Source organism: Chelonia mydas, chromosome 25, assembly GCF_015237465.2.
Source record: "Chelonia mydas isolate rCheMyd1 chromosome 25, rCheMyd1.pri.v2, whole genome shotgun sequence".
Taxonomy (NCBI): Eukaryota; Metazoa; Chordata; order Testudines; family Cheloniidae; genus Chelonia; species Chelonia mydas.
In genome coordinates, this window is record NC_057858.1 from 2,213,748 (window position 1) to 2,238,835 (window position 25,088).

General features: G+C 43.3%; 1 protein-coding gene across 3 annotated transcripts in view; it reads left to right on the forward strand.

The window, feature by feature from the left end:
* Window positions 1-25,088, forward strand: part of HNRNPM (heterogeneous nuclear ribonucleoprotein M) — a 61,073-nt gene that overhangs the window by 31,622 nt on the left and 4,363 nt on the right. For 2 of the 3 annotated variants that reach the window (XM_037886025.2, XM_037886029.2), the window contains 8 exons: window positions 4,126-4,323; window positions 5,872-6,025; window positions 8,474-8,523; window positions 9,372-9,432; window positions 16,260-16,361; window positions 20,003-20,047; window positions 20,649-20,723; window positions 21,858-21,956. In XM_037886025.2, coding sequence (XP_037741953.1) covers window positions 4,126-4,323; window positions 5,872-6,025; window positions 8,474-8,523; window positions 9,372-9,432; window positions 16,260-16,361; window positions 20,003-20,047; window positions 20,649-20,723; window positions 21,858-21,956 — 784 coding nt within the window. The remainder of the gene's footprint in view (window positions 1-4,125; window positions 4,324-5,871; window positions 6,026-8,473; window positions 8,524-9,371; window positions 9,433-16,259; window positions 16,362-20,002; window positions 20,048-20,648; window positions 20,724-21,857; window positions 21,957-25,088) is intronic. The other variant, XM_037886027.2, reaches the window with a different exon arrangement.

A 25,088-nucleotide genomic window follows, 5' to 3' on the forward strand; every position in this document is an offset into this window, starting at 1 on the left:
CCACCTTTCTCCAATAATGCTAAAACCAAAGTAAAAAGCAAAGGAGGAATTGTGGCACCTTAGAGACTAACAAATTTATTTGAGCATAAGCTTTCGTGAGCTATAGCTCACTTCATCGGATGCATTCAGTGGAAAATACAGTGGGGAGATTTATATACATAGAGAACATGAAATGGGTGTTACCATACACATTGTAACGAGAATGATCACTTAAGGTAAGCTATTACCAGCAGGAGAGCGAAGTGGGGACAGGACCTTTTGTAGTGATAATCAAGGTGGGTCATTTCCAGCAGTTGACAAGAACGTCTGAGGAACAGTGGATGTTGATCAGGTGGTTCCGCCGTTTCTTTGAGAGCATGTGGCACAAGCTGTCAGCATAGTCGGTGTGGTATGTAGATTGTAATGCCCCATAACCTCAGGCGTGCAGAACACAACGCCATCTACAGCCTCAGAAAAAACTCTGACGACATAATCAAAAAGGCTGACAAAGGAGGTGCTGTCATCATCATGAATAGGTCGGAATATGAACAAGAGGCTGCTAGGCAGCTCTCCAACACCACTTTCTACAAGCCATTACTCTCTGATCCCACTGAGAGTTACCAAAAGAAACTACCCCATTTGCTCAAGAAACTCCCTGAAAAAGCACAAGAACAAATCCTCACAGACACACCCCTGGAACCCTGACCTAGGGTATTCTATCTGCTACCCAAGATCGATAAACCTGGAAATCCTGGATGCCCCATCATCTCAGGCATTGGCACCCTGACAGCAGGATTGTCTGGCTATGTAGACTCCCTCCTCAGGCCCTACGCTACCAGCACTCCCAGCTCTCTTCGAGACACCACTGACTTCCTGAGGAAACTACAATCCATCGGTGATCTTCCTGAAAACACCATCCTGGCCACTGAATGTAGAAGCCCTCTACACCAACATTCCACACAAAGATAGACTTCAAGCCATCAGGAACAGTATCCCCAATAATGTCATGGCAAACCTGGTGGCTGAACTTTGTGACTTTGTCCTCACCCATAACTATTTCACATTTGGGGACAATGTATACCTTCAAATCAGCGGCACTGCTATGGGTACCCGAATGGCCCCACAGTATGCCAACATTTTTATGGCTGACTTAGAACAACGCTTCCTCAGCTCTTGTCCCCTAATGCCCCTACTCAACTTGCGCTACATTGATGACATCATCATCTGGACCCATGGGAAGGAGGCCCTTGAGGAATTCCACCATGATTTCAACAATTTCCATCCACCATCAACCTCAGCCTGGACCAGTCCATACAAGAGATCCACTTCCTGGACACATTACGGTGCTAATAAGCGATGGTCACATAAACACCACCCTATACCAGAAACCTACTGACCGCTATTCCTACCTACATGCCTCCAGCTTTTACCCAGACCACACCACGTGATCCATTGTCTACAGCCAAGCTCTACGGTACAACCACATTTGCTCCAACCCCTCAGACAGAGACAAACACCTACAAGATCTCTATCAAGCATTCTTACAACTACAATACCCACCTGCTGAAGTGAAGAAACAGATTGACAGAGCCAGAAGAGTACCCAGAAGTCACCTACTACGGGACAGGCCCAACAAAGAAGATAACAGAACGCCACTAGCAGTCACCTTCAGCCCCCAACTAAAACCTCTCCAATGCATCATCAAGGATCTACAACCTATCCTGAAGGATGACCCATCACTCTCACAGATCTTGGGAGACAGGCCAGTCTTTACAGACAGCCCCCCAACCTGAAGCAAATACTCACCAGTAACCACACACCAGAACCACTAACCCAGGAACCTATCCTTGCAACAAAGCCCATTGCCAACTGTGTCCACATATCTGTTCAGGGGACACCATCATAGGGCCTAATCACATCAGCCACACTATCAGAGGCTCGTTCACCTGCACATCTACCAATGTGATATATGCCATCATGTGCCAGCAATGCCCCTTTGCCATGTACATTGGTCAAACTGGACAGTCTCTACGTAAAAGAATAAATGGACACAAATCAGACGTCAAGAATTATAACATTCAAAAACCAGTCGGAGAACACTTCAATCTCTTTGGTCACTCGATTACAGACCTAGCAGTTGCAATTCTTCAACAAAAAAACTTCAGAAACAGACTCCAAGGAGAGACTGCTGAATTGGAATTAATTTGCAAACTGGATACAATTAACTTGAATAAAGACTGGGAGTGGATGGGTCATTACACAAAGTAAAACTATTTCCTATATTTATTCTCCACCCCCCACTGTTCCTCAGACGTTCTTGTCAACTGCTGGAAATGGCCCACCTTGGTTATCACTACAAAAGGTTTTTTTCCCCCCCCGCTCTCCTGCTGGTAATAGCTCACCTTAAGTGATCACTCTCCTTACAGTGTGTATGGTAACACCCACTGTTTCATGTTCTCTCTATATATAAATCTCCCCACTGTATTGTCCACTGAATGCATCCGATGAAGTGAGCTGTAGCTCGCGAAAGCTTATGCTCAGATAAATTTGTTAGTCTCTAAGGTGCCACAAGTACCCCTTTTTCTTTTTGAGAATACAGACTAACACGGCTGCTACTCTAAAACCAGAGTAGTCCACCTGAAACTGTACACACCATATTTGTCTGAGTCAGATTTTTATGCTGAACAGGCAAGGTATCTTATAGCTCTGAGGGTTCCAAATCTCAGCAAAGAGTCATTTTATTAAATTTCCCAATGTGCTTCTGGCTCTTCATATCTCGAACAGATTTATCTACATCTCTAATATTTTACAAGCTGAAGAGCCCTTTCAAAACCAATGAAAGACAGATAATACCATGAATACTAAAGCACAGTTGACTTAGTCACCCCAGTTTGCATGCTTTTCAGAGTGTGGATGGTTGGAGTGACTGGCAGTGAATCTAAATGAAAGTAGGTGTGGCTAGTCTTGAACAAGACCGAGAAGGGAAGGCCATTTGAGGAACATGGGGTCCTGAATGGAGAAAGCCGTATGTGGAGCTAGAAGGTTGTCTGGGAGACCCTGGGATTGGTCCCTGCATGGCTCATAAGGTTTGTCGAGAGAGCTGTTATTGAGGAATCTCTTGAAGACTTTTTTTAAAAACTAAATCTTAACTCAGAGTTAAAGTTGCAAGAATTTATCCACTCTGCCAGAAACCCTAGATTGTTGTGATTTGTCAAACTAATGCTTGTCTGGAAATTCCAGGCTAAGGAACCAGTTTACAAAAATACCCTGTATTGAAAAGTATGGAAACAAACTTCTAAAGTTATCCAAAGAATCCTGTTTATTTCCTATTTATTGGATCATATAGGATCACCAGCTCCCTACTTCAAACTTGATGCCTCTGTAATTTTGGGTTACATGTGCACTAGTTCTCTTGTTCCATATTGCATCACAAGCTTGGATCTACAACTTGCTGTCCGCAGTCTCCTGTATAGAGCTTCTTCATCGTGGCTTTCCCCATGTTAATTCTCTTCTGGATTTTCTTCAGGTAGAAGCTTTCTTTGGCTTGTGTACACAAGATGCTCAGTCAGCTGTACAACAATATTGGAGTAGCTGCTCCAGTGGCTAAAACTAATGTATACGGCCTCTATTCTATACTGAATCTTAATTTCCTGCCTCTCTTGGTCCCTGTTATCCATCTACACTGGTGTTCACTCTCTCAATTTAGTATCCTTTGCACATGTAGCTTGCGGTTAACACATGTTCTAGGTTCATTAAGCATTTATAATTTGTATCCCAAGTACCTGAATAGGTAAGTTTTCCCCCCTTGCTGTCTGGAATGTGCTGTCATTTTATTGCCCTTCATGCTCCTTCAGACAGCTTTCAGTGAAATCCATATTCAGTTCAGTTAGAGCTTTTCAAGTATGATTCTTGAGTCATTATCAGATTGTTCCTCTTACCTATGAACTTTTTTCAAAAACAAGCAGTGAAATGGTGCCTGATACAGGCTTATGAACTATTTTTTACTGATAACTTTATTGAATCATGGGAGTCTTGCCATTAAATCCCCCAGTGTTACTGGGAGTAGAGTGTTGGCTCTGTAGTGTCCATACTGAGTTTAGTGAGTTTTGCCATCTTGTTGTACATGTTACTTTTACTCTTTTGCAGGATCCAGATGGTGAGCATGCTAGAAGAGCAATGCAGAAGGCCATGGCAGCAGCTGGTGGCATGGGTATTGGCCCAGGACCAGGTGGCCCTGGAATGATCAATATACCACCCAGCATCCTCAATAATCCCAACATACCCAATGAGATTATCCATGCTTTACAGGCTGGGAGACTTGGAAGTACAGTATTTGTTGCAAATGTAAGTACAGTGTGGTGTCTGGGCAGAAAATTTGGGATTTAACTGGATTAGGTACTGCTCTCCAAATGAGGAGAGAGCTTCCAGGGATCAGCCTCTATTCTGGGAAATTTACTTACATTGCGTAATCAGACTAGATGATCATGATGGTCCCTTCTGACCGTAGTCTATTAATAGTGTCCTACTCTGTAACTAGTCCTGTCATCTTCAGTTGGACTACCTGCTGAAGAAAGTACTACTTGACATGATGGGTGAGGGTATTATCTTTTATTTTATTGGACCAACTTCTGTTGGTGAGAGATGCACCTTTTTGAAATTTTTGAGCTTACACAGAGTGTTTGAGGTCTCGGAAACTGTGTCACAGCTAAATACAAGGAGGAACAGTTTATTTTGAATAATTAACACATTTCAAGGTATCATTCAAGGTGAAGTCGTCCGTTAACACCCCTCTAGTCATATGGGGGGGAGGAGGGCGCACAGTGTCCGTTAGTGGAATATAGATTGTTGTAATAAGCCATAAAACCAGTGTGTCTATTCAGCCCCTAATTTTTATTGTCTAGCAAATTTATGAATTTCAGCTCCTAGGCTCGTTATGAATTTAAGCCTTTGAAAGTGTTGTGCTGGCTTCCTTTGAGGATGTGGCCTAATAGGTCAGATATAGAGTGATCGCTTTGTGAAAAGAGTTTGCCTATAGGTAACATGGTGTTTGTCTTATTTTCCTGTGCGAGTTCATTCGAGAACATGGTGATTGGTTTGGTTTCACCCACATAGATGTTCAGGCATTTAGTGCATTTATTGGGGCCACTTCACCTTGAATGATCCCTTGAAATGTGTTAACTACTTATTCTAAATAATCTGTTCCTTGTATTAGCTGTGACATTGAGTACATTTCCCACACCTGAAGAAGAGCTCTGTCTATGCTGGCAAGCTTGTCTCAGTCACCAACAAAAGTTGGTCCAATAAAAGATCTCACCTCACTCACCATGTGTCTCTCTTATATCCTGGAACCAACACGGCTACAACGACGCTGCCTACATACTTGACATGAGATGGGGTGACCATATCATGCCTCAGATGAAACACAGTATTCACGTGACATACAGCCAAAAAAGTGCACATTCCACATGACACCTCAGTACTGCACCTGCACTGAATCTCCAGACTACGTCATTTTTTAATTTATACTTAGAAATGTAATTTAGCTGTATTAAAAAAAAAAATTGCTTTATTATGCATTACTTCTTGCTGTGCACTTACACTGTACCATAACTCAGTTAAAGGGTATTCTGTCACTAATGCTGATCAGTGGGATTCTTCTAGAGTTAAGGTACTCGCTATGCGTGAACGTCTTGTATTCACTTCGCTCTGGTTTGAAACTTTCGTAGCTGACTATCTTTGAGTTAACACTTTCTGCCATTTTTGCAAAGATTATTGGCTTTATGCTCAAATCTATAGTATCCTAGTTCAGGAAGCTTTCAGTAAACAATATTTGGGGCTATTTGTTGGGTGAAACTTTCTGTAATGTTTCTGAGCAGTATGTTGTTCTTTCAGTTGGATTACAAGGTTGGCTGGAAGAAACTGAAGGAAGTGTTCAGCATGGCTGGCGTGGTTGTTCGAGCTGACATACTAGAAGACAAAGATGGCAAAAGTCGTGGGATAGGCACTGTTACTTTTGAACAATCTATTGAAGCTGTTCAGGCTATATGTATCCTTTCTGAAGAAATTCTTCAACAGTGAAGCAAATACGCTTAAAACGAGGCTTTCCTAGGTACCAGACAAGACTTCCAGTCCATCATGTCCCATCTGATTTCTCATGTGAAAGCAAATGGCAGACTAGTAGAATTGGCATTAGTTAAGAAACTCTGAAAATATAGTGCTTCTGTCTCTCATATTGAAATTAAACACCATCTTGCCTCGTGGCAATACATTGGTACCCTGTCATAGACACTGGGGAAATCGGTGAAGAAACCTGGGTGTAAAGGAAACCTTACATTTCCTAGCTTAAGTAAACTGTTGACTTAAGGGAAACAATGTATTGGAAAGTGGCTCCCTTTTGGAACAACATACTGCATGTCTTTGGCTGGAAAAATACACAGCTGCCTCTTAGGTGTACCTAATAATTAAACACAATATAGATTTGCTAGAGGGGTTTATTTTAAATCCCTTTACGGATGATCAGTGAGGGAGACTGGGGGAGAAAGGTTTGTGGCATTCCCTATTTTATGATATATGAAGGTCTGGAGCTTTTTAAACATATCTGCTTTTTACGCTGTAAACTCTGGCCCTGTCTTCTCTTGCTTTCTTGGAAGACAGCTAATAAATGTGATAATCACAGATGCCAAGCAAGTGATCCTGATGCAGAGGGGAAACAAATTTTTATTCATATTTTTCTCTGTGAGCACTTGTAACAAATGAAAGAAGAAAGAATTTTACAATTCAACTTTTCAGTTAAAGGCTGAGCATTCCGATTACTGTCTCCAAATCAGGCATCCAGATAAAAGCGGGGAGACAAGATTTGATAGCTAGGATGTTTTTAAGATGGCTCACAATGGGAGGGTGGATTAGAGAATGGAATAGAGTATGTCAGGAATGAGGCTCATATAAGACTAAGTGCTATACCATCTTATAGTAGGGGTACATGTGTCAAACTGGACATGTCTGGGGTTGAGTTTCAGGACTAAGGGCAAAGTTGGTAAAGTTTCTGGAGTACAGAGTTGTTTGGAGAAATTTAAACTGTCTTCTGACTTTCAAATGCATAGTTTTTAATGATATATAATGTCTTAATGAATTTTTGGTTAGGATTAAATATGTTTATAATCTTAATATTTCCCAACCAAAAAACACTGATTAAGATCTCTTTGAAGCTTCAACTGATGGATTTTAAGTTCCAGGGAGGGAGACCAAGGATGGCCATCCTGGGTCAAACCAATGCTTCAGAGGGAATGGATGGGAACAGGGCAGTTATTGAATGATGCATCTCCTGTCGTCCAGTCCCAGCTTCTGACAGAAGTTTAGAGACACCCAGAGAGCAGTGGTGTGCTCCTTAACATCTTGGCTTATAGCCATTGATGGACCTATCCTCCATGAACCCCTTATGCTTTTGGCCTTCACAACCTCCCCTGGCAAGGAGTTCCACAGATTGTGTGTTGTGTGAAGAAGTATTTCCTTATGTGTTAAACCTGCTGCCTGTTAATTTCACTGGGTGACTCCTGGCTTCTTGTGTTATGTGAAAGGGTAAATAACACTTCCTTATTGACTTTCTCCACAACATTCATGATTTTATAGACCTCTATTGTTTCTCCCATTAGTTTGACTCTTTTTTTTTCTAAACTGAACAGTCAGTCTTTTTAACCTGTCCTCATATGGTAACTGTTCTATACCTCTAATCAGTTTTGCCCTTCTCTGTACTCTTCCAATTCTAATATCTTTTTTGAGATGGGATGGTCAGAACTGCATGCAGTATTCAAGGTGTGGGCGTATTATGGGGATGGATAGATAGTGGCATTAAGGTATTTTCTGTCTTATTTATCAATTTCCTAATGGTTCTGAGCATTAACCATTTTGACGACTGCTGCACATTAAGCAGGTGTTTTCAGAGAACTATCCACAAAAATTCCAAGATCTTTCTCGAGTCATAAAAGCTAATTTAGACCCATCATTTTGTATGTTGTTTTCCAGTGTGCATTACTTTGTACTTACCAACATTGAATTAATCTGCCATTTATTGTCAGTCACCCAGTCTAGTGAGATCACTTCATAACTCTCCACAGTCAGCATTGGACTTGAGTAATTTTGTATTGTCTGCAAACTTCGCCACCTCACTGTTTACCCCTTTTTCCAGGTCACTTATGAATATGTTGAACAGCACTTGTCCCAGTACAGATCCTTGGGGGGACTCTGGTATTTATCTTTCTCCTCTGTGAAAACTGAGTGTTTGTTCCTATCCTTTGTGTCCTATCTCTTAACCAGTTACTGATACATGAGTTACCAGTTACTTATTCCATAACTGCCTATTTTGCTTAAGAGCCTCCCTGCAGTGCAGTGGGGCTGATACACTGCCATACATTTGAAGCTGTTAACTTTAAGTTGTCCTTTTTAGCAGGAAGATTTTTGGACTAACATTTTGAAAAACCATCCTTAACTTAAGTATTAGCAATGTTCAACGGGCAGCTGCTTTTTGACAGACCAATGCATGTAAAAATGGTAAGTATATTCACAGTCCTCTTACTGTGTAATGTGATATCATACTTGTGTTGGATATCTCATGGCTAGCATTCAAACTGTGGTCCATGGAACACTCAGAGTTGAGAACCAAGCAACATATTAATCTAGTGTGGTAGAAGAAAGCAAGGAGAGAAATGGAGACGCAACTGTGAGGATTGTTTCGTCAGATTTAGCTTGTAGGATGAAACGTGAGAGGTCATCAGACTGGTTAAGCACTCAGAACTCTTCACCATCATGCTGCTGCTTCAAACCCAGTCCAAGCATATAGGAGACACAAGCAGCTACCATTGGAATGGTGGTGTGGCAGCGTAACAGGCAAAGGATCAAATGAATCTGGATTGTGAACTGGTTTCATCACTCAAAGCAGCAATAACATTTTGTTTACTGATACATGTGTGTCCTATGGGTAGACTCTGTTTGTAGAGCACTCTTGAGGACAGCTACAATTGCTTTAACAGAACGCTTCCGTGCAGGTTAAAATAATTTGATTTACACCATCGGCAGGCACCTAAACTATTTTAAATACATTTGATCTTGTTAGTATAGCTAAATGCAGATTTCCAAGTTTTCCCTACTATTTCTCAAGCTGCATTGAGGAGGCTAAAGTGGCAGTGCCTTGCCCATAGAGAATTCTTTTCTAGAGTAATCCCCTAAAACGTAACTTCAGGAAATGGCTGTATTTATGAATTACCTACTTGGCAGTAAGTCCATAGTACAGTTATGGATATTGTTTGTCAGGAATTGCCATAGCTTTGAGTGCTGGTTCCATTAAAAGATGCTGCCAGAAATCATGTGTGTGGAGTTTAACGCTGTTTAACTGTTTCCAGGATGAGCGAGCCTTTCCAAAGGGAGACTTCTTCCCTCCAGAACGACCCCAGCAGCTTCCTCGTAAGTTTCTTTAAAATTAACACCTTGAATTTTTAGCTTTCAGGAGTTCCGGTTGCTGTACTGCAGGAATGGTGCAGGAAAGCCTCCTTGGCAAAGAGTGCTATAAAGCTGATGTTGCTAGATGAGGTGGGGAGGGGCTTTTATTCCAGATACTCCCTAATACTCAAGGCACCAAGAGGGGTTAGCCCAGGGGTCTCAAACTCAAATGACCACATGAGGACTAGTACATTGGCCAGAGGGCCGCACCACTGACGCCCCCGCCCTCACTCCACCCATTCCATGAGGCCCTGCCCCACCTCTTCCGTCCCCTCCCTGCCCCCAGAGGGTGCAAGAGGTGTGCAGGGGGGGTGTGGCAGGGGGTTGGGCTGCAGGAGGGCTTTGGGGTGTGGCAGGGGGCTCAGGGCAGGGGGTTGGGCTGCAGGAGGGGTGTGGCAGGGGGCGGGCTCTGTCCCGGTGCGCACCGGGGTCAGGGCAGGCTCCTTGCCCCCATGCCGCTCCAGGAAGCGGCCCCCCCCACAGGTTCCGGCCACTTCCCGGAGTGGCGCTGGGGCAGGGCAGGCAGGCAGGGAGCCGCTCTAGGTAAGCACTTGTGGGGGGGTGCAGGGAGCTGGCAGGCTGCAGAAAATAACCCTGCAGGCCGCATGTTTGAGACCCCTGCGTTAGCCTCTGTGGTTTGGGGACCCCTCAATCAGTTCTGGGTCAAGGGAAAGTCAAGATGAAGTCTGGAAACATCATGCTCCTTAAAGGAAGGAGGCTGGCTTTCTGCTTTGGACTCTATAGCATTTAAGTATCATAGAATATTAGGGTTGGAAGGGACCTCAGGAGGTCATCTAGTCCACCCCCTGCTCAAAGCACGACTGATCCCTGACTAAATCATCCCAGCCAGGGCTTTGTCAAGCCTGACCTTAAAAACTTCTAGGGAAGGAGATTGCACCACCTCCCTAGGTAACGCTTTCCAGTGTTTCACCACCCTCCTAGTGAAAAGGTTTTTCCTAATATCCAACCTAACCTCCCCTACTGCAACTTGAGACCATTATTCCTTGTTCTGTCATCTGCTACCACTGAGAACAGTCTAGAGCCATCCTCTTTGGAACCCCCTTTCAGGTAGTTGAAAGCAGCTATCAAATCCCCCCCTCATTCTTCTCTTCTGAAGACTAAACATCCCCAGTTCCCTCAGCCTCTCCTCATAACTCATGTGTTCCAGTCCCCTAATCATTTTTGTTGCCCTCTGCTGGACTCTTTCCAATTTTTCCATGTCCTTCTTGTAGTGTGGGGCCCAAAACTGGACACAGTACTCCAGATGAGGCCTCACCAATGTCGAATAGAGGGGAACGATCACATCCCTCAATCTGCTGGCAATGCCCCTACTTATACATCCCAAAATGCCATTGGCCTTCTTGGCAACAAGGGCACACTGTTGACTCATATCCAACTTCTCGTCCACTGTAACCCCTAGGTCCTTTTCTGCAGAACTGCTGCCGAGCCATTCGGTCCCTAATCTGTAGCCCTGCATTGGATTCTTCCGTCCTAAGTGCAGGCCTCTGCACTTGTCCTTGTTGAACCTCATCAGATTTCTTTTGGCCCAATCCTCCAATTTGTCTAGGTCCCTCTGTATCCTATCCCTACCCTCCAGCATATATACCACTCCTCACAGTTTGTCATCTGCAAACTTGCTGAGGGTGCAATCCACACCATCCTCCAGATCATTTATGAAGATATTGAACAAAACCGGCCCCAGGACCGACCCCTGGGGCACTCCACTTGATACCGGCTGCCAACTAGACATGGAGCCATTGATCACTACCCGTTGAGCCCGACAATCTAGCCAGCTTTCTATCCACCTTATAGTCCATTCATCCAGCCCATACTTCTTTAACTTGCTGGCAGGAATACTGTGGGAGATCGTATCCACAGGAATGCATCTACAATCCCTAGTAAGTGCATCTGTATGTGGGAAGGAACATAAGAATGGGCCTACTGGGTCAGACCAAAGGTCCATCCAGCCCAGTATCCTGTCTACAGACAGTGGCCAATGCCAGGTGCCCCAGAGGGAGTGAACCTAACAGGTAATCCACTGATCTCTCTCCTGCCATCCATCTCCACCCTCTGACAAACAGAGGCTAGGGACACCATTCCTAATCCATCCTGGCTAATAGCCATTAATGGACTTAACCTCCGTGAATTTATCCAGTTCTCTTTTAAACCCTGTTATAGTCCTCACCTTCACAACCTCCTCAGGCAAGGAGTTCCCCAGGTTGACTGTGCACTGAGTAAAGAAGAACTTCCTTTTACTTGTTTTAAACCCTACTACCCATTAATTTCATTTGGTGGCCCCTAGTTCTTATATTATGGGAACAAGCAAATAACTTTTCCTTATTCACTTTCTCCACACCACTCATGATTTTATATATCTCTATCATATCCCCCCTTAGTCGCCTCTTTTCCAAGTTGAAAAGTCCTAGCCTCTTTAATCTCCCCTCATATGGGACCCGTTCCAAACCCCTGATCGTTTTAGTTGCCCTTTTCTGAACCTTTTCTAATGCCAGTATATCTTTTTTGAGATGAGGGGACCACATCTGTACACAGTATTCAAGATGTGGGTGTACCATGGATTTATATAAGGGCAATAAGATATTCTCCATCTTATTCTCTATCCCTCTTTTAATGATTCCTAACATCCCGTTTGCCTTTTTGACTGCAATTGCACGCTGCCTGGACATCTTCAGAGAACTACCCACAATGACTCCAAGATCTTTCTCCTGATTAGTTGTAGCTAAATTAGCCCCCATAATATTGTATGTATAGTTGGGGTTATTTTTTCCAATGTGCATTACTTGGCATTTATCCACATTAAATTTCATTTGCCATTTTGTTGCCCAATCACTTAGTTTATTGAGATCTTTTTTGAAGTTCCTCACAGTCTGCTTTGGTCTTAAGTACCTTGAGCAGTTTAGTATTGTCTGCAAACTTTGCCACCTCACTGTTTACTCCTGTCTCCTGATTATTTATGAATAAGTTGAATAGGATTGGTCCTAGGACTGACCCTTGGGGTACACCACTAGTTACCCCTCTCCATTCTGAAAACTTACCATTTATTCCTACCCTTTGTTCCCTGTCTTTTAAACAATTCTCAGGCCATGAAAGGCTCTTCCCTCTTATCCCATGACAACTTAATTTATCCCTTTGGTGGAGGGATCTTGTCAAAGGCTTTCTGGAAATCTAAGTACACTATGTCCACTGGATCCCCTTTGTTCACATGTTTGTTTGACCCCCCTCAAAGAACTCTAAGAGATTGGTAAGACATGATCTCCCTTGACAGAAACCATGTTGACTTTTGTGCAACAATTTATGTTCTATGTGTCTGACAATTTTATTCTTTACTATTGTTTCAACTAATTTGCCCAGTACTGACGTTAGACTTACCGGTCTGTAATTGCCAGGATCACCTCTAGAGCCCTTCTTAAATATTGTTGTTACATTAGCTATCTTCCAGTCATTGTGTACAGTAGCTGATTTAAAGAACAGGTTACAAATCATAGTTAATAGTTCCGCAATTTCACATTTGAGTTCTTTCAGAACTCTTGGGCGAATGCCATCTGGTCCCGGTGACTTGTTACTGTTAAGTTTCTCAATTAATTTCAAAACCACCTCTAGTGACACTTCAGTCTGTGACAATTCCTCAGATTTGTCACCTACAAAAGACGGCTCAGGTTTGGGAATCTCCCTAACATCCCAGCTGGCGGGAAGGGCCAGGGTAAGAAGAAGGGGAAGGGCCCCACTAAAAAGACCAGGCCCTCCATGGCAGGGACTGCCCCCACTGCCGCGGCCCCGCCACTGGCCGCAGCGTCCCTACTCGCTGCTCCCTTCACCAGCTCTGCGGGTGTCCCTCCTCCGGCCCCCAGGGCGTATGCCCAGGTGGTGGCTGCCCCTCCACCTGCCGCTATGCCATCTCTCCCGCTCACCGCCTCCGCTACCATCTATAGCGGCCGGGGCCCCTTTCCCACCATGACCAGGAAGTACAGCATCTGTTGCCTCCTGGTGCCTACCTCGCCCCATGTGGAGACCTGAGGGCGGTGGGGCCCACGGCCATTGTGGTGGCCTCCCAAAAACCTCAGCTGTGAAGACTGAAGCAAAGAATTCATTTAGTTTCTCTGCGATGACTTTATCGTTCTTAAGTGCTCCTTTTGTATCTCGATCGTCTAAGGGCCCCACTGGTTGTTTAGCAGGCTTCCTGCTTCTGATGTACTTAAAATATTTTATTATTACCTTTTGAGTTTTTTGACTAGCTGTTCTTCAAACTCCTTTTTGGCTTTTCTTATTACATTTTTACATTTAATTTGACAGTGTTTATGCTCCTTTCTATTTACCTTACTAGGATTTGACTTCTACTTTTTAAAAGATGCCTTTTTATCTCTCATTGCTTCTTTTACATGGTTGATAAGCCACGGTGGCTCTCGTTTTTTAGTTTTTACTGTGTGTTTTAATTTGGGGTGTACATTTAAGTTGAGCCTCTATTATGGTGTCTTTGAAAAGTGTCCATGCAGCTTGCAGGGGTTTCACTCTAGTCACTGTATCTTTTAATTTCTGCTTAACTAACCTGCTCATTTTTGCATAGTTCCCCTTTCTGAAATTAAATGCCACAGGGTTGGGCTGTTGAGGTGTTCTTCCCACACAGGAATGTTAAATGTTGTTACATTTTGGTCACTATTTCCAAGCGGTCCTGTTATAGTTACCTCTTGGACCAGATCCTGAGCTCCACTCAGGACTAGATCGAGAGTTGCCTCTCCCCTGGGGGGTTCCTGTACCAGCTGCTCCAAGAAGCAGTCATCTAAAGTATCGAGAAATTTTGTCTCTGTATTTCGTCCTGAGGTGACATGTCCCCAGTCAATATGGGGATAATTTAAATCCCCCACTATTATTGAGTTCTTTATTTTGATAGCCTCTCTAATCTCCCTTAGCATTTCATCGTCACTATCATGGTCTTGGTCAGGTGGTCGATCATAGATCCGAACTGTTATATTCTTATTAGAGCATGGAATTACTATCCATAGAGATTCTATGGAACATGTGGATTCATTTCAGATTTTTATTTCATTTGAGTCTACATTTTCTTTCACTTATAGTGCCACTCCCCCCATCCCCGCATGACCTGTTCTGTCCTTCTGATATATTTTGTACCCCGGAATGATTGTGTCCCATTGATTGTCCTCACTCCACCAGGTTTCTGTGGTGCCTATTATATCAATATCCTCCTTTAACACGAGGCACTCTAGTTCACCCATCTTATTTAGACTTCTAGCATTTGTGTACAAGCACTTTAAAAACTTGTCACTGTTTAGTTGTCTGCCCTTTTCTGATGTGTCAGATTCTTTGTGAACGTTTCTCATCTGATCTGGCCCATACTTTATCCTCTTCCATCGTCTCTTCCTGACTAAAACCTAGAGTATCTCTCTCAATAGACTCTCCTCTAAGAGAAATCTCTGTCCGATCCACATGCACCTCTGCAGCAATCGGCTTTCCCCCATCTCTTAGTTTAAAAACTGCTCTGCAACCTTTGTAATGTGAAGTGCCAGCAGTCTGGATCCACTTTGGGTTAGATGGAGCCCATCCTTCTTGTATAGGCTCCCCCATCCCAAAAGTTTCCCCAGTTCCTAATAAATCTAAACCCCTCCTCTCGACACCATCGTCTCATTCACACATTGACACTCTGAAGCTCTACCTGCCTTCCTGGCCCTGGGCGTGGAACTGGAAGCATTTCTGAGAATGCCACCATAGAGGTCCTGGATTTCAGTCTCTTTCGTAGCAGCCTAAATTTGACCTCCAGGACGTCTCTCCTACCCTTCCCTACGTCATTGGTACCTACATGTACCACGACCACTGGCGGCTCCTCCCCAGCACTCCACATAAGTCTATCTAGATGCCTCGAGAGATCTGCAACCTTCGCACCAGGCAGGCAAATCACCATTCGGTTCTCCCGGTCATCAAAAACCCAGCTATCTGTGTTTTTAATGATCGAATCTCCCATTACTAACACCTGCCTTTTCCTAATGACTGGAGTTCCCTCCCCAGGAGAGGTAACCTCAGTGCGAGAGGATACCCCAACATCATCTGGAAGGAGGGTGCCAACTATGGGAAGGTTTCCCTCTGTTCCCATTGACTGCTCTCCTTCTCTGGGCCTTTCATCCTTCTTAACAGTGCAGGGGCTGTCTGACCGGCACAAATGTACAGTGTCCCGGAAAGCCTCACAATGTACCTCTCTCCCTCCCTTAACTCCTCCAGTTCCGCCACCCTGGCCTCCAAGCCTGTACACGGCCTCTGAGGGCCAGGAGCTCCTTGCACCGAGTGCACACATACGCCACCTGCCCACGGGGGTGTTGGCTGTTTTCTTTCCTTGGCTAGTGAATGATCAAGAACAATACTCTAAAAAGGATGAGGGGTTCTCCACTGGATTCCCACTGATCTCAAATTGAGGGGTGTTAACTTTTATATTGATTCATTTCTTATCCTCCATCATTCAAAAGTAAATGTTCATTTCTTTTTTCTATCTTGCTGTTTAGAAGACTTTCAGCTCTTGCATCAGGGCTGACCTTGGAAAGTACCTAATGGGTGGAGGAGGAAGATGCTTGAGGAAGTAGAGAGAGGTGATATCACACCACCTGTCATCTCTTTCAGATCCAACTGCAGAGCTTTGAGAGTTCCCACTTAAGTGCTAGAAATACAGACCCAAGAGGGGGAATCCACTGATCTTCAGAATAAAATAGTAATTTTGTGACTTTAAGAACAAAGCTTTCTGTGCCAAAAAATAAAGAAATTACTTTTGTCTCTAGATGGGCTTGGTGGTATTGGCATGGGACTAGGACCAGGAGGTCAGCCTATTGATGCAAATCATTTAAACAAAGGCATGGGAATGCCCAACATGGGACCTGGAGGTAAGAAAATCACACCTCTTACTGTGTGTGTGTTTCATTAAGTCTTTTTCCTAGCTTTTCATATGACCTAGGGTTGCTGTCTTTTCAGTAAAGAGAACCCAAAACGTGCTTCAAAAAATCCAAACCGCTAAAGTAAGTACTTCTCCTTGATGACCTGAACTAGAGTGGATTCATGTACCACCTTTAAATTGTATTGGTTCATGTACCACCTTTAAATTCTAAATGAATAGCTGGAACATCAAGCTCACATATCACCAGTGGTACATACACTACACTTTGGGAGCCCCTTGTCTAGTACATATCTCATTTTCTGGTTCTCGTGCACTAGGAGCAAACACTACAAGGGGATGTTACACTTTCAAAGTATGAGAGGTTTCAGAGTAGCAGCCGTGTTAGTCTGTATTCGCAAAAAGAAAAGGAGGACTTGTGGCACCTTAGAGACTGACCAATTTATTTGAGCGTAAGCTTTCGTGAGCTACAGCTGACTTCATCGGATGCATACTGTGGAAAATACAGAAGATGTTTTTATACACACGAACCATGAAAAAATGTTTACCACTACAAAAGGTTTTCTCTCCCCCCCCCCCCACCCCGCTCTTCTGGTGGTAATAGCTTATGTAAAGTGATCACTCTCCTTAAAATGTGTATGATAATCAAGGTGGGCCATTTCCAGCACAAATCCAGGGTTTAACAAGAACGTCTGAGGAACGGGGGGCGGGGGAGGAAAAAACAAGGGGAAATAGGTTACCTTGCATAATGACTTAGCCACTCCCAGTCTCTATTCAAGCCTAAGTTAATTGTATCCAATTTGCAAATGAATTCCAATTCAGCAGTCTCCCGCTGGAGTCTGGTTTTGAAGTTTTTCTGTTGTAATATCGCAACTTTCATGTCTGTAATCGCGTGACCAGAGAGATTGAAGTGTTCTCTGACTGGTTTATGAATGTTATAATTCTTGACATCTGATTTGTGTCCATTCATTCTTTTAGGTAGAGACTGTCCAGTTTGACCAATGTACATGGCAGAGGGGCTTTGCTGGCACATGATGGCATATATCACATTGGTAGATGTGCAGGTGAACGAGCCTCTGATGGTGTGGCTGATGTTATTAGGCCCTGTGATGGTGTCCCCTGCATAGCTATGTGGGCACAGTTGGCAATGGGCTTTGTTGCAGGGATAGGTTCCTGGGTTAGTGGTTCTGTTGTGTGGTGTGTGGTTGCTGGTGAGTATTTGCTTCAGCTTGGGGGGCTGTCTGTAGGCAAGGACTGGCCTGTCTCCCAAGATTTGTGAGAGTGTTGGGTCATCCTTCAGGATAGGTTGTAGATCCTTAATAATGCGTTGGAGGGGTTTTAGTTGGGGGCTGAAGGTGATGGCTAGTGGTGTTCTGTTATTTTCTTTGTTAGGCCTGTCCTGTAGTAGGTGACTTCTGGGAACTCTTCTGGCTCTATCAATCTGTTTCTTCACTTCTGCAGGTGGGTATTGTAGTTGTAAGAATGCTTGATAGAGATCTTGTAGGTGTTTGTCTCTGTCTGAGGGGTTGGAGCAAATGCGGTTGTATCGCAGAGCTTGGCTGTAGACAATGGATCATGTGGTGTGTTCAGAGTGAAAGTTGGAGGCATGTAGGTAGGAATAGCGGTCAGTAGGTTTCCGGTATAGGGTGGTGTTTATGTGACCATCGTTTATTAGCACTTTAGTGTCCAGGAAGTGGATCTCTTGTGTGGACTGGACCAGGCTGAGGTTGATGGTGAGATGGAAATTGTTGAAATCATGGTGGAATTCCTCAAGGGCGGCTTTTCCATGGGTCCAGATGATGATGTCATCAATATAGCACAAGTAGAGTAGGGGCGTTAGGGGACGAGAGCTGAGGAAGCGTTGTTCTAAGTCAGCCATAAAAATGTTGGCATACTGTGGGGCCATGCGGGTACCCATAGCAGTGCCGCTGATTTGAAGGTATACATTGTCCCCAAATGTAAAATAGTTATGGTTAAGGACAAAGTCAAAAGTTCAGCCACCAGATTAGCCGTGACATTATCGGGGATAGTGTTCTTGACGGCTTGTAGTCCATCTTTGTGTGGAATGTTGGTGTAGAGGGCTTCTACATCCATAGTGGCCAGGATGGTATTAAAATATCCCAGGTCAGGGTTCCAGGGGTGTGTCAGTGCGGATTTGATCTTGTGCTTTTTCAGGGAGTTTCTTGAGCAAATGCTGTAGTTCCTTTTGGTAACTCTCAGTGGAATCAGAGCGTAATGGCTTGTAGAAAGTGGTGTTGGAGAGCTGCCGAGCAGCCTCTTGTTTATATTCCGACCTATTCATGATGACAACAGCACCTCCTTTGTCAGCCTTTTTGATTATGATGTCAGTTATTTCTGAGGCTGTGGATAGCATTGTGTTCTGCACAGCTGATGTGGTGGGGCAAGTGATGCTGCTTTTCCACAATTTCAGCCCGTGCACATCGGCAGAAGCACTCTATGTAGAAGTCCAGTCTGCTGTCTCGACCTTCAGGAGGAGTCCACCTAGAATCCTTCTTTTTGTAGTGTTGGTAGGGAGGTCTTATGCTCAAATAAATTGGTTAGTCTCTAAGGTGCCACAAGTACTCCTTTTTCTTTTTACTTTCAAAGTAGTCTTCTATTGAAAAACCTATTAATGAGTTTGGAAAGCCTTTGGTTTCAAAAATCTACATTTAGACCTCTAACTACTTAATTCAGTGTTCCTCTGTGGTAATATTCTGAGGTGGGATTGCTTGTTCTTGGGTCAGACTTTCTTTGTATGCCCAATAGGGAAGTGGCACTTCACCTGAGGCTATAATGATCTATAACGGGTTCTCAAACTTCATTGCACCATGACCCCTTTCTGACAACAAAAATTACTACGTGACCCCAGGAAGAGGGACTAAAGTCTGAGCCCATCTGAGCCCTGCCGCCTTGGGCAGGGGGGCCAAAGCCCAAGGGCTTCAGCCCAAGACGGGGGGCTTGTAACCTGAGCCCCACTGCCTAGCACTGAAGCCCTCAGGCTTTGGCTTTGGCCTCAGGCAGTGGGGGTCCGGCTTTGGCTTCAGCCCAAGGCCCTAGCAAAATTAAGCCAGCCCCGGTGACCCTATTAAAATGGGTTTGCGACCCTCTTTGGGGTCCCGACCCACAATTTGAGAACCGCTGAACTATAGTTTGCTTCTTGTCAAAATAGAACACTGAAGTTCCAAGTCAGATACCTGAAGGTGTTGTATTTCAAAGTATTGTCATAATTCATAAGTGATTTGTGGCTTCCTGCTAGATACCAGACATCAGTAACTGATAATTTGACCTCCATTTAGAATCCATAATTCTAAGTTGCTTGGAAAATGAATACTGGATTCATTACATGCTGCTGTGAAAGAATCTGTTGAAGTTGCATATCTAATAACTTCCAATTTGTGTGTGCTCATGATTTTTCTGCTGTTTTGTCCTTTTAGAAAGGATTCCATGTCATCTTCTTCTCCCTCAAAGATCTCTTATTAGTAGATCCACTCATTCGCTACTTTTCTCGTATAAGCTTTTAAACCAAAATCCAAGTCCCCATTCCTGCAAAGGAACTTGAGAAGCTTAAACATCAGATTGATTGTATGCAGGTATAATTCCATCTGTAAATAAAGCTTTCTTTTTTATTTTGAGGAATGGGAATGGAAGGCATTGGCTTTGGAATGAATAAAATGGGAGGTAAGCTACTGTACATGCAGTTCTGAAGTGCAAATAGCTTTTTTTTATGTCTGTCTCTTTGGTATTAGCTAAAATTCACATAGGCTGACATCTGCCTGAAAATATCCTAATTTAGAAAGAATAATGCCAGGTAGGCATTTGTTAACTTGGAAACAGTCACTGAGTCAGTAGTGACCCTTGGTTTTTAAAGCAGTAATAAGTTATCATGTGCTAATGGGTATTGTGCTTCTGGAGGGATGAGCTCTTCAGATGAAATATAAACCAAGACGTTAACCACTTGTGACTCTTAACGACTGCTACTGGATATTTACAAAAGCATGGGCTTGTGGCCATATTCCATCCTGAGACTAAACCGAACAGTTCAGTTACAAGGAATTTCTTCATTAATGCTAGTTTTAATTTTGTAAACATTCCCTTGTGCCTCCAAGGTGTACCGTTTTGAGATGGCGTTTTACATGTGGCTGCTTTTTGTAGAATATTCCTAGCAATATTACCAGAGTAAATAAGTGGAATAATGCCTTCTGATTCAGTGTGGTGACTTATTTGAAATGTACTTTTTAACGTTACCTTTATCTTAAGAGATGCTATAATTTTGTTTCAGGGATGGAAGGTCCTTTTGGTGGCATGGACAACCTGGGTCGCTTTCCATCTGGAATGAATATGGGCAGAATGAGTGGTGAGGCACTGATTCCTACATTATATATCCCCAGCCTCAATAAATGTCATGGAACTCTTTTTTTTTTTTTTTTTTTTTTTCAAATTTGGATGGTCTGATTGAATTAGTAATGGTTGGCAGTCCTGTTTAAAGCATTGTATGCTTTAAGGCTACCTACAAAAGAAAGGAAAAGAACACATTTCCTCTATATTGTGTAAAGAGAACCGAAAGCTTTATTTTTTTGCCGTTTTTACCACTAGCTGTAACAGCAGTGTCAAGTTTAACTTTTGCCATAGGTCTCCCTGGAAAAAACGAGAGTTTCCTCAATCTTTTCTTTGTAGGAATGGGAGTGATGCATCTTCAACAAAGATCTCATTTCTCACTTCTTAAAAATTTCAGTTAAAGATGCCAACAGTTCCAAGCAGCTTGATTAAAAATTCCTTTCCCCTCTCAGTTGCTCAAGTTTCACTTGATAGCCGTTTTTACTCAGTTCCCTAGTCTTCGGGGATGGATAAGACCTTACACCTTCACATGTAAATAAAATTAGGAAAACCCTTGAGTTTTGAAAACTCATTCAGCCTTTCTTCATCATGAAGAAGCAAAAATTATCACAATCTTTCCCTTGCAGATTCACATTTAAAAATAAATACTTGTTTGCTCTTACAAGATATAAAACAGCCTAAAATTTCAAGAGCTTTTCCTGACCACTTTCTAACACTGAAATATTAAATCCTAACTTTGAGGAAATCTTGGTGAGCTCTTGGGAGGACCTGGATAGAATGATATTACAGTTGTACCTGACAAGGTTTGGCTCCCACATCATCATAAGTAGGTTGATAGAGGAGTGTTGATGTTCTGTTAAGGGATAGAGCAGGAGCATGGGTTAGTAATCTATGTAATCCATAGATACAGGTCCTCCAAACACCTTGCCAAGACCCACTAGGAAGAGGAAGTGCGAGGATCTGAAATTTCAATGTATGTGTGTAAAAACAAAAAAAAATAGTCCACGTGTGTGGGTAGGTCTGTATCTCTAAGAAGCAGTACATGGCAAAAACACTTGTTCACAGTTCACCTGCTAAAATATTACAAGAGACATGTTCTCTTCAGGATGTCTTAAGTTGTCCTGGAAATATACTAAATTAATACTTTCTGCAGAGATGGATCGTGCAATGGGTGGAGGATTTGACAGAGACTTTGGAAGAAATGAGATGGGAATGTCTCGTAGTTTTGGAGACACCCTGGACAGGGGAATAGGTAAGCAAACAAAGGCTGTATTTGTGCTATGCACTATTCATCTGAACTGTGCATACAATAGTTACAAGTAATGTTGGGAATAATCTCTTCTGCTGTGGTATGAGAATCTAGTTACAACTTTGACTAAAATTTAGTGTACTCCCTAAAATGTATTTGAAATCATGCCTTTTGAGAAACTAAGTATTCTCATGAGCTGTATGGGAGGTATCCCAGACTGAGTGGTTCTTCAAGTGATTACATGTGTTCATTCTGCACACAGTCACTGGGGAATTTTTCCCTCAGTGGTACCTGTTGGCCTGACTCAAGTGCTCTCTGCTGCTGCACACCATTGTGTGCTGGTATAAAGAGCCGCTCTAGTTCCTCCTTACCGCCCAAGACGGCTCTCGTTACCTCTTCACCATACTACTTTTGGCCTGTCAGCAGCTTGTTGGGCTTTCAGAAAAGATACGACAGTGGTAGCTGCTTTCCTGAGGAGGTTCCAAGTACAAGTCTACCCTTACCTGGATGACTGGCTAGTCAGAGGCTGGTCCAAGGCTCAGGTACTGTCCAGTCTCTTTCATTCAGTCAACTTGTAAAACCCTGGGTTTACTGATCAACTTAGAAAAAGCTTCTTTGCCCAGATCAGAGGATAGAGTTCATAGGAGCAGTGCTGGACTCTACTGAGGCCAGAGCTTTCCTTCCTGATATAAGGTTCCAAACAGTTCAATCTCTTGTTGTAGATCTCAGTGCTTACCCACAACAGCTCAGAACTGTATGAGGCGCTGGGGCATATGGCCTTGTGCACATACGAAGTCCAGCATGCCAGCCTATATCTCGGGATTGACCTCTGTTTATTCATCAAATCTTCAGCATCACAACTCTGCTAAATGTGCCCTCTTGAGCATTGACTTCTCTAGACTGGTAAAGAGACCCAGTCAGTGTTTGTGCAGGCATTGCCTTTGTCTGCCCTCAATCTGTTGATGGACGTGTCTGCCCTGGAGTGAGGGGCTCATCTGTTCCCCTCCATACTCAGGGTTTATGGCCCCCCAAGGGGACCTCGCCCTACATATCAGCATCAGGGACCTATGAGCTGTGTGCCTTTCCTGTCAGGCTTTCCTGTGTCCAATGTTTTACCTCAACAGGCAGCACTGTCTTGAGCAGTTCAGAAATGGAATATTGGAGTGCCAGTTCAATCTTTCTTGAAGCCTCTTACCTTCTAGAGCACAGAATGAGTGGGCAGAATGCTGAAGTGGATCGTTTACGAGTCCCCATGTGGGGTCTCTCTGACCAGATGTATTTTTTCCAGAGTGGAGGAATTCCCACATAGGTCTGTTTGCAACCAAAGCCCAACAGGAAATGCCATCAACTTGCTATCTACCAGGTGGCAGTCCCATTTCCATCAGACGCTTTCCTGATACCCTGGAAAAGCCCTTCTATGTTCTTCCCCCAATTCCGCTCTTACACAGTGTTGCTAAAGATCAAATGGGATCATGCCATCTATGTTAATAGCCCCAGAGTGGCCCAGGCAGCACTGGTTCCCCACTCCCCTGGATCTGTCACTGGAGGTTCTGATTTTGTTTCCATTAGACCTAGACTTAATCTCTCAAGATCACAGTCAGCTATTGCACCCAAACCTATGGGCAGGCACTTAATTTAACAGCCTGGACTCTATGCTCTATGGCTAAATCCTAGACGAGTCTGTGAACTTGCTCCAAGCAAATGACTAGTTGAATAGTAGAAAGTCCTCCACCATGTAGAAGTGGAAGTGTTTTTCCATCTGGTCTTTTGCCAATGCAGTCCTCAATTCATTATCTCCTGGATAACTTACTGCACCTAACACAACAGGGTTTGGCAGTTAGTTCTATCACTTAGTGGCAATATCAGCTTTCCATCCTCACATGGACAACCATTCTATATTTTCTAATGATATAACAATGAGGTTTTTGAGGGGTTAGACAGTGCCTCTCCTAGTCCATTTAGAGCTCATTGTTATGGCTCTAGTCAAATCTACATTTTTTTTTTTTAATAAACACATTCCCCTTATTTTGAGAGATACAGAGCTGGTAAGTATGAAAGTGTGAAATGATTTCCAATACATTATGCATTGGATATGGCTTCCAATCCCAGTGTGGTAGTGGTACTCCAATCCTGTGCAAGTAGAACTCAACATCGCTCCATCCAATTTACTGTGTTGATTGCCAAGCTGTCCCAACAGTGGGAATATGCAGAGGACACTTGGAGAAATGAAGACTGGTTACCTGTAACTGGAGTTCTTTGAGATGGATTCTGCATATTCACATCCCCACACCCTTTCCCTGTTCCTGTGGAGTCCAAATTAAAATACCTTAGTTTTTCTGCTGATAGAGAACTCTGGTTATAAGTAACCAACCTTCATTTTAAACGAGTCCGTGTTTAAAATCTACCTGCTAACCACATCAGTGAAAGGATGTGAACCGCTCTTATCCACTTATGTAATGCCTTTACCTTAGCTTATGTTAGCTGAAGTTTTATAGTTAGTAGTCCAGTTTTTAGAATAAGTTTAGTTTAGGTTTAGACTAGATCGTAAATTTAAGGGCAGCTTTATTGTTTAGTATACAAATGATCCCAGTGTGAAGAAACACTAGTTCAAGCAGTGTGCATTTTGCAGTGTTCTTCCTGGCATTTCATGCACTTATCGAATGCCTAAAATGATTCAGGGAGAACCATTCCCTGGCACGTTGTGCTATCTGTGCCACATTCTTCCCACCTCGGGCCCAGAAAGAAAGACCAAATAAACGTCAGGCCCTTCTATTACTGTTCAGATTTTGTGGTGTACTATGTCTGCACGGTTTTCAAAAATGTCAGACTGCATCAGTGTAATCGTTCTTCAGAAACATTGGGAAGTTGTAAATGAGCCTGAGCCTAAACATACCCTTTTTTCCCTTTGAGTCACAGTGGGATTCAAATTTGTCTTAAGATATAAATGAGCATGCAACATTTAAATACCAAGAGCTTATCCCTTCATAATAAAACACACCTGCTCGGTGAGACTACTCCCTAGGCATGAGCTGAAAATGTTAGCTGTCAGCAGTACAAATACCATATATTCTTTGTTAAGCTACAATTGCTCAATAGATGGCAGCATGTTCACACAATTGCATATAGTGCCTAATC